The 10,067-nt window shown below is 43.0% G+C and overlaps 1 protein-coding gene across 1 annotated transcript; it reads right to left on the bottom strand.

The window, feature by feature from the left end:
• Positions 1–7,271: 7,271 nt before the first annotated feature.
• LOC101782474 (putative F-box/LRR-repeat protein 23) lies at positions 7,272–9,324 on the bottom strand. Its single transcript, XM_004974311.1, has 3 exons — positions 9,253–9,324; positions 8,514–8,842; positions 7,272–7,770 (listed from the first exon to the last, which is right to left on the bottom strand). The coding sequence occupies exons 1-3, from the start codon at positions 9,322–9,324 to the stop codon at positions 7,272–7,274; spliced, it is 900 nt and encodes a 299-aa protein (XP_004974368.1).
• Positions 9,325–10,067: the final 743 nt, after the last annotated feature.

Below are 10,067 nucleotides of genomic sequence, written 5' to 3'. Positions count from 1 at the left end.
CCCGGGTGTCCAAGCCGTCTCAAGCTGATGCAAGTTACTGACGCTGCGACGTGGACCCGGGGTGACTTCGCCGAGTGTCCTGTTTCTGACACTCGGCAAACCATCCCTTTGCCGAGTGCCCTACGTAGCACTCGGCAAACACCTACCTATATTGCATGTACAACAACACTTTTAGTAATTAAAAGTACGTAAACTTTGTGTAAACCTAGTCCAATTCACTAAACATTGCGTATTCCATTTTTTAAGTAATATTGTACCATTATTTCATGGATTTATAGCTCATATTTAATTTATATCTATTAAATTCATATACGTCCAATTAATGAATAAAAATTACCAAACGGATCTGAAAATTTCCCAAAATTTAACATGAACCTATCTATGTTCTCTATAGCCTATAAAAAATAATTTGGACTCAATGAGAATTACATTTATCGATTCATCTCTAAATCTTACCGGATCCTTTGAACTTCTCTGAAACCTCTCCGAAGATGCTTCGAATTGTGAACATCATATGTCAAAACTTGTGCGAAACCTTATCAATTTTTTACCACGGCCTCTGCATATGAAATCAAAACATCTTGCAAAATCTCATGATTTTCAAACTTCGTTTGTATTTTTGAGAATTAAACAATCATTTGGCCACACGTTCGTAGTCGTGTTTCCTTAGCAAAATGTTCGAAATTTCTTTTCATTTTATGGGTGAGACCTTAATTTAGACTCACTAACATGAATATGATTTTTTCACTCATATTATTCCATTATTCCAACCACCTGCAGTTCAAATTTGACTTAAATCAAAAAATTACTCTAAATGAAATTAATTGATTAAATATAGCAAACAGGTCAAAAAATAGTCCATCTTCTACCATGCAGTGCCAAATGCCATACATGTGGAGTGTAAAAAGTTTGGAGGGTGGAGGAGGGGAAAAAAAAATTATGTTTGCCGAGTGTGTAAAAAAACACTCGGCAAACGCTATAGTTTGCCGAGTGCACACCATAGCACTCGGCAAACTATAGGGTTTGCCGAGTGTTCCATCAAGACACTCGGCAAAGACTATAGTTTGCCGAGTGTCACACCATGGCACTCGGCAAACTAGTGCCTTTGCCGAGTGCCCTATATTAACACTCGGCAAACACTAACGGCCGTCACGGAGGGGCGCCGCCGTCGGCACGGGGAAGTCACGTGGGCGTCAGTTTGCCGAGTGTTAAAGTTTGCCGAGTGCCGCCTGGGTGTTTGCCGAGTGTTTTTTGGAGGGCACTCGGCAAACCGGTTGTTCGCCGAGTGTTTTATTTTTGCCGAGTGTTTTTGGTGTTACACTCGGCAAAACGGTTCTTCGCCGAGTGCCCGAAGAAAAGCACTCGGCGAAGTTATTACACTCGGCGACTTTATGCTTTCCCGTAGTGGTTACACCAAGACATCTCTGATCAAATAACGTGGAACCTCACGGCGGATGGGGAGTACTCCATAAAGTCAGCTTATATGGCCCAATTCTAATGGATACAGAGCTCGACACCCTCATTTCGAAAGTGTGAGCACCGCTAAAATGCAAATTTTTCGCTTGCTTGCCTTCCAAAACCGGTTGTGGACGGTGGATCGACTAGGAATGTTTCGCTATGCAGGACGACAAATGAGTCAGCCATCCACCTGTTAGCACACTGTCGGTATAGCAAACGTGTTTGGATGAAGGTGCGAAATTGGACGGGAGGGTGCTTTCCGGAGGCGTCCAATTGGGATCAATTTCACAAAGTATCACACTGGTGGAGAGCGGTCGGCAAATCTGAAGGTATGCCGATGCGCGTGATCCGCTCGCTACTCCTACTTGTTGCTTGGGAGATTCGAAAGGAATGCAATGTATGAATTTTTGAGCGAAATTACTCCACAGTAGAAGCTCTCACTATGAAGATCAAGGAAGAAGCATTTGCCTGGTGCTTGGCCGGTGCAAAATGGCTTAGAGGTGTTGTCCCTTTACGGTAGAGCTCGCACCGGTAGAAAAGAAACCTTCCATCTAACATTTTTAATCCTGATTGTTTTTAGACTCGGGACTAAAGGGCCTTTAGTTCCGAGTTAAAAATGAACCACCGATGGAGGAGTTTTAGTCCCGGTTGGTAATGAATCACCGACGGGGGAGCTTTAGTCCCGATTGTAACGGCTAGTGGGACGAGAGGACTTTTTATCCCGGTTGAAAACACCAACCGGGACTAAAGGGGGCCGCCTTTAGTTCTGATTGTGTTTTTAACTGGGACTAAATGCCTCCCCGGGGCCTTTACACTGCTAGAGAACTGACTTTCGATGCACCCCTTTTTATCCTGGTTTAAAGTAGGCTCAGGGGAAAAGGGGGTGCGCCACGGTATGCTGGAATGGGGTGGAGCTTTACTCCCAGTTGGTATTTGCAACCGGTAATGAAGGCCCCCTTTTATCCCGGGTCAAAAAGGGGACCCTTTAGTCCTAAGTGAAAAAAAATCAGCCACCCGTGGGGATCCTTTAGTCCTGGGTAGTAAGACCAACCGGGACTAAAGGTCACCCTTTAATCCCGGTTGGTGTTACCACCCGGGACAAAAACCCACGACACCAACCGGGATAAAAGAGGATCTTTTATCCCGGTTGTTGTTTCCGACTGGGATAACAAGGTCCTCCATGGGTGGCTGAAAAAGGACTAAAGCTCTCGGTCCCTTTTTATCCCGGTTGATAATACCCCTTTTATCCCGGTTGGTGTTTCAAACCGAGATAAAAAGGTCCCCTACGAGTTAATATAAAAGGATTGCATCCCCTATATAGTTAGATGTGCTGTGTAGGTGGGATGGTAAGGAAACTACACGCAAGGCTTGAGGTCGTGGGTTCAAATCCCACGGACCGTGCACACCACAGGCGGAGCTAGTGGGCTGTCCGGGTATGGCACGGCATACCCTAAGCAGCCCGGCCCAACAAAGCTACCCCTCTGTAAAAAAAAAGACCGCACGCCGCATCCCATCGCGAGGACGCGAGGCACCGCATAGCGGCACAGGCGAACACAGACCGTCGACCGAGCGGCGAGTGCACGCCGCGCAGGGCGCAGGCGCAGCCCCGCGCCAGTGCCCTGTTTGGCTCCGGCTGTCCCCTCCGGCCCTCCCTCAGTCCCTCTCCGTGCGTCGCATCGCCCGGTGACCAGCGTCCCCTCCATCTCCCTGGTGAAGCAAAGGTACTGCCACTGAAGAAATTTCCCCCCAAATCTTTAACCCTAATTGTTAGTTGTTGTTCAATTTATCCTCAAATTAGTTCAATTGATGTTGTTGTAAGCTGTGTAGATGTACTTTTGTAGGCAGTGAGAACTGAGAATTAGGAAATAGGGATGAATTAGTTGATTATATTTGTACAGTATGTCCTTTGTGCTTTGTAGGATTTGTGAACTATGAAGAGAGATGGAGACATCGCTTCTATGTTTCAGAAACAAGCTGCAAAGAAACGTGCTTGTTCAACTCCTGTTGTGGAAGAGCAAAATCAAGTGGAAGAGGATAATACAATCATTGAAGAAATTGTTGATCCTTCTGTAATAGAAGCAACTGAAGATGTGACTGCTGCTGCTGTAGAACCAAATCCTTCAGGTTACGATGTTGATCATCTTCCACATGATCCAGATGAAAGGTTGCCCATTTCAAATTATCATGCTAATGATCAAGATGTAGTCTGGAGAGCATACATTCTTAGAGGGCCATTCCGTCCTTATGCTCATGAGTTTCCAAAAAGAAAAATTGGAGATAGAGATCGTAATTTCACATGTATATGGTTTGCCAAATATGATTGGGTTGAATATAGCATCAAGAAGGATTCTGTGTTTTGCTTTGTGTGCTACTTGTTCAAAAAAAAAATACAAGGGCAAAGGGATGGATGCATTCATTGTAGATGGATGGAGAAATTGGAATGTAGGAGATACTTCACTTTTGAAGCATTATAAATCTAAGTCACACAAGAAAACTCAAGAGAAGTACATTGGCTATATGAATCCTAATGCAGCAATTGATAATAAAATTGAGAAGTGGAGTGATGAAGAAATAAAGCATTACAAGATCAAATTGACTTATTCACTAGATGTATCAAGTTTCTTTGCATCAAGGGTTGGCTTTCCGTGGACATGACGAAAGTGAAGATTCTAGCAACAAAGGCAACTTTATAGAATTGTTGAAATTTTTTGGGCAAATAGTGAACAAGTTTGTGCTGAACAATGCTCCAGGTAATTGCTCATTAACTAGCCCAATGATCCAGAAACAAATTATTTCATGTTTCACCAGAGACTAGAAAGAAAATAATTGAAGAGATTGATGAAGTTCGCTTTGCTATCTTAGCTGATGAATCTAGTGATGTATCACATAAAGAACAACTAGCCCTTTGTTTACGTTTTGTTAATAAATTAGGAAGACCATGTGAGCACTTTATTGAAGTAGTTCATGTAGATGATACTACCTCTTTATCACTTAAGGAAGCAATTGAAGTTGTACTTGTTAGTCATGGTTTGACTGTAACTAGCATACGTGGTCAAGGCTATGATGGGGCTAGCAATATGAAAGGAGATATTAAAGGGCTAAAAACATTGATCATGCAAGAGTCACCTTCTGCTTATTATGTCCATTGTTTTGCACATCAACTCCAACTAGTTCTTGTTGTCGTTGCTAAGGACAATACTGATTGTGTATGGTTCTTGGACCAAGTGTCCCTCTTGCTAAATATTGTTGGAGTTTCATGTAAGCGTCATGGGATGCATCGAAATGCTAGACTTGAGAGTATCATGAAAACACTTGAATGTGGGGAACTCAAAACTGGGACAAGATTGAATCAAGAGATGGGGTTGGCTAGGCCTGGTGAGACTCAGTGGGGCTCTCATTACAAAACTATATGCAATATCGTTGATATGTATCCCATAATCTGTGATGTACTCATCACTCTTGGACAGGATACAACACATAAGAGTGATTGGACAAAAATTCTTTTTATGGTTGGAGCATTTGAGTTGTTTGATTTTGTGTTCAGTGCACACTTATTGTTTGTTATTCTTGGATATACAAATGAATTATCTGAGTGTTTGCAAAGGAGGGAGCAAGATATTATTCATGCAATCCAACTTATTAATGTGGCAAAAAAGAGAATGCAACACTTGAGATCTAATGGATGGGATCAATTCCTTCAAAAGATCACTTTGTTTTGCAATAAATATGGTGTCGGAGTTCTTGATATGGAAGCTAATTATGTGCCTTATGGAAGATCAAGAAGGTTTGTCCAAGATCAAATAAATGATGATCACTTTAGAACAGAGGTATACATCGGGGTTATTGATAAAATCAGTCAAGAGCTTGATGATTGGTTTGATGAGGTTAACATGGAGTTACTTTCTTGTATGTCTGCCCTCAACCCATCCAATTCATTTGCATCATTTGATGCACAGAAGGTATGCCAACTTGTTGAATTCTATCCTAAGGACATATTTGGCTCCGAATTGCTAAAGATTGAATTGCAACTTGATACCTATATTGATGTCGTGAGATAAGATGATAGATTCAGTGGTCTAGAAAACCTTGTTGACCTCTCAGTTAAGCTAGTGGAAATAAATAGGCACAAAGTTTATGATTTGGTTTATTTGCTTATCAAATTGGTATTGATTCTACCGGTGGTGACAGCAAGTGTTGAGAGGGCATTTTTTGGAATGGATTTTGTCAAAACCAAGCGGAGAAACAAAATGTCTGATAATCTCTTAGATGATTGCCTTGTCATGTTTATTGAGAAAGATATTTTGGATGAAGTAGATGAAGACGACGTAATCAAGACTTTCATGTCTATTAGAAAGCATAGGCCTAAAAATAGTGCTGTAATCTTATTTGGTCAAGTTTCTATCATGCATGTTCTAAACTATTAGTGTGCTATTTGAACTATTTCTATCTTCATTTAAGACTTATTATGCTAGTTGTGTACTGAATTGTGAGCCAATTTTTATGATACTGTACCGAATTGCTAAATGGATTTTACCAGTTTGTATATATAAATTTTCGTTCGGCATACCCTTCGCAAAAATCCTAGCTCCGCCACTACTTATAGTCTAAGGAAACCGTTCATGTAAAATGATATAAAACTACTGCGAGCTAGAACCCATATATAGAGGCAGGTTTCACAGGATTACTTAGGATAATAATCAACACAAAAACTTCACAATCACGGTCATCGAAGGCCACAAGTGGTGTGGGCATGCTTTGCCAACAACCTCCAACACCCACATGTGGTGGCCGAGACCTCCACTGCATCGTGAAAGATTGAGCTCTTCAACCAGAGGGAACTTCCCTATTATCGGCTTCGCAAACCCAATATGGGAGAGAAGGTTAGTTGAGATGATGCCGAGGACCTTCAGCAGGGGCGCTATGCAAAGGTAGTAACCACTGAAAACACCAACGGCAGCAATCAAATATAAATGCAGAAACGTGCTTTGAGGACAATTGCTTACTGGCATGTATGAATCGCTGGCCCAACTAAACTTCAGAATAACTTTGTAGTTTCAACCATGATTCATTCCCGCTCAAATAGGTCTGGGTGCTACTCCCTCCGTTCCAAATTGTAGATCGTTTTAGCTTTTTTAGATTCATATATATTATTACGAGCTCTCGTCATTACGGAAATTTTGTTCAGGATGTTGGACTGGTCAGAAATCATGTTTAAGAAAAAAAAATGGGAACGGACAGCAAGTTGTTACTGAAGCTGAATATTTGTCCGGCTGTCCCCTATATGTATATTTTTTAATTTGAGGGCTTCAAATGAATTAAGGGATGGCCACATGTCCGGCTGGTCTGTTGAATTCAAAACACCGATAATTTTTTGGGCGATAACCCAATTCTATTAGGCTCCAGCGATAAAAAGAAAAATATCAGAGTTAGTGGAAACCAATCACTGATAATGTGAACTCTTGATTGGGCTGTTGTTGTATCTCTTATAATCACTGGAATACAATTAGCATAAATTCAGCTTGTCTACTATATTTGTACCAGACAAATACATAGAAGCCTATATGGACTATATGTTGGAAGATTCATCCAAATACAGTTTTACAAATTACTGAAAAGTAAACAGATTTCAGTCACTCGTAAACATTGGATGCTAATCTAGCAGCCCAAAAATTTCTTCACCGACCTTCCCCACCTCTCTACTTCCCTTGCACGCACCGGTGGGCGCAACCACGACTGCCTTCCATGTCAGACATTACAATATGCCTCCGGCCATAACCCACAAAGGCTACTGGCATGCATGGAGGGACCACCTGTCATTCGTACTGCCGTAGAACCCTTCGCGAGCAGCCCCCATTGTTCTCCAAGACCCACTTATACTTGAGAAATGTGACCGTCTTGAGCCTGGCACACTTGGCCCGCAGGGCACTGTCAGGAACAACAAGGTAGCAGTCGCGAAGGAAGAGAGTCTCCAGGTGCGGGCAGCTGTCAAGGATGGCTTCCAGTCCGCTGTTGCTGACGGTAGTGCCAATGAGGCTGAGGCTTCGGAGTTCGTGCATCACCTCTAACCCCCGCTCTTCTTGGTAGCGCCTAGGGTAGTTGAAAGAGAACCTAAAGAGTTCCCTGTGCAACCTGAAACGCTTCAGTTGGGGGCATGCTTTGCCTGTGGCCTCATAGATGCCACGACCGCCGATTCTCGGACAGAGCTCAAGCGATAGATTCTCTAAGAGAGGGGACTTTGCAATCAAATAGCTGAATCCTTTGTTCGTGACATCATGGCATGATATGAGGCTAAGGCTCTTCAGAGATGCTGACCTGCGAACTTGGATACATTAAGGGTTGCTGATTCAGAAAAACAATTTTCCATTAGTTGGATGTGCTAATTCGCGGTGATAATTAAGAATGGGTGTATAATAACAACTAGTTTTTTTTCTTGCAGTCAATCAAGAATGACCACCAGTGCAACTACAGTACATCACTGGCATTGGATGCAATGAGCCGCTGGAGCTTATTTACAGATAATAGCTAAGAAAGGGTCTGTAATTTTGTACCATTTGCCAAAAATCCTGCAAAAGTGTGGGTTCAAACAATCTAATTTTGTTCAACGAATACGTAGGCCACTAGTAAGTGATAGTTTATGTTTGTTGCAGCTAGCTTCATCTACCAGAGCCCTGCCAGCAGCACATTATAATTTGTAACTGCACTGACCCGTCAGTAGATTGTCATAGAGTAAAAGCCTAAAGAGATTTGACCTGTTTTCTTTTTAACTGATTGAACTATGCTATCACTTCTTCAACTTATAATCTGAAAAAATTAAGCATAGAGCAACAAAATTTAAGTGTATGACAGAAGCAAATCAAGAATCTTTTCCAGCAACTAATCTCATGCTAAGAATATGATCACGTTTTGTTTCATAGAATATAACACTATAACAGTGCAATTCTATCAAAACTAACTGGCAATCTACTCTGCCTAAAGAGGAAAAAATAAGCGAAAGAAGCCCAAAAATAAATCTAGACTGAACAAAGATTAAATCCAGTACTGAAATTAAAGAGTACCTGTCCGCTATATACATGAGAAGCCCATCAGTGACGAAAAGCTTCCCCAAGAACACCTCCAGCTGGCCCTTGGAACGGTCCACAGCGACCTTCGCCAGTGCGCGCAGGTCATCTTCGTCCACCTTTTCCACATTGTGGTTTGCCATGTCGACAGATCGCCACAGATCAGGCACCTTGGCCGCCTCGAGCCACGAGTGGCACACGAGGCTTGTGCCCGTGAGGACATCGACGGCACCAACGTTAGTGAAAATCGACACGAGGACGTCCAGGGGCAGTGCAGACCAGTCCCTTGTGGCGGACAGCATATTCGCAGGGTGGGCTATATCGATCTGCAAGAAATTGTTGTGCCACTGTGAGATAGTAGAAAACAGAAATGTTAACACGAGGCCGAGGCAGCAAGAAACTCCTTAGCAAGCAGCATTGGAGCATTTCCACACAAAGAAATTTGGGACAGAAATGATAAAACTTTTTTTTTTGCCAAAGTACAGTCGCAAAGGTCTGAAGACTTCCCTCCCGTGGATGGAAATGGAACCCTAGGACAAGGACTAAGACATCGATTCGTTGAATCTTCAGTAATCACTCGAGAACAAGAAAGTAAATTCCTGACTCTGAAATGAAAGTAGACGGGAGTGTCTGCGAACACGCGGTCGATGAGTAATCTGAAAGCCACGATCTTCGTGGCCTGCGTATTCCGGTGGCTTGGATAGGATCGAAACGAAGTTTTGGTGAGCCTAGTTACCTTCGGTGGCGGCGCCGGTGGCTCGGAGTCGGCGCCTCGGCGGCGGCGGAGACTCCCGGGCAACTTCTTCATCGGGCGAGGGAGGCACGGCGGCGGGGGCCGGCGGGTGGGGTGGCTGTGTTTGGTCTATATGGGTTCTTTCGTGGGGCGAGAGAATTGGCTTCCATGGGCCTCCATGGGCCCAAACTTAAGGTTTGGTTAGGCCGTTAGGGCAGCGACTGGAATCTTTTTTTTTTTTGCAATTTTTTTCTTAACACTCTCCTCTTCCTCCCTTCCTTCAGTTACTGCCCACTGAAAACTCCCAAAATCTCAGTCATGCCTTGTTTGGAGAAGCCCAATTCTTCACACTACGTATGGATTGGGGGTGAAATGTAGGCGTTTATCTGCCAATCCCTTCTCATACGTAGAGATTGGAGGCGACTATGAAGTATTCAAACGAAGCCTCAACAAGTTAAGAGTCGTTATGATCACCAGAGGAGGATTTTGTCTGGGAGATGATTCCAGCGCCAACAGGCTTGCAATGAGAGCATGATCGACAGGTGGTGATGGCAGGCATAGGAATGGCAGCATACAGGGGAGGGGCAACAGGCAGGCAACTAGTAAAACACGCATTATTTGGCTTATTATAATTAATTATGCACAATCCGTAATTCAAAACTGTGACTTATTTTTAAGTACGATTATTTCTACAAAAGGAGAACATAGGATTGATGTCACAAAGGAAAAAAGGAGTCTAAGAAGACTCATAACCTCACGCCCGTTTGGGTAATGCTAATTAACTAGTAAACTAGAGGACATGACCATCGACCAATTGC

The sequence above is a fragment of the Setaria italica genome, chromosome VI (assembly GCF_000263155.2).
Source record: "Setaria italica strain Yugu1 chromosome VI, Setaria_italica_v2.0, whole genome shotgun sequence".
NCBI lineage: Eukaryota > Viridiplantae > Streptophyta > Magnoliopsida > Poales > Poaceae > Setaria > Setaria italica.
The sequence above is the reverse complement of the archived record's forward strand: the minus strand, read 5'-3'. Positions and strand labels throughout refer to the sequence as shown.

Excerpts from the sequence above, each read along its gene's own strand:
- LOC101782474 (XM_004974311.1), bottom strand. The coding sequence starts at position 9,324 with ATGAAGAAGTTGCCCGGGAGTCTCCGCCGCCGCCGAGGCGCCGACTCC. Across the intron at positions 8,843-9,252 it reads CACCGGCGCCGCCACCGAAG|ATCGATATAGCCCACCCTGC; the intron begins GTAACTAGGCTC and ends AATTTCTTGCAG. Across the intron at positions 7,771-8,513 it reads CTCATGTATATAGCGGACAG|GTCAGCATCTCTGAAGAGCC; the intron begins GTACTCTTTAAT and ends CCAAGTTCGCAG.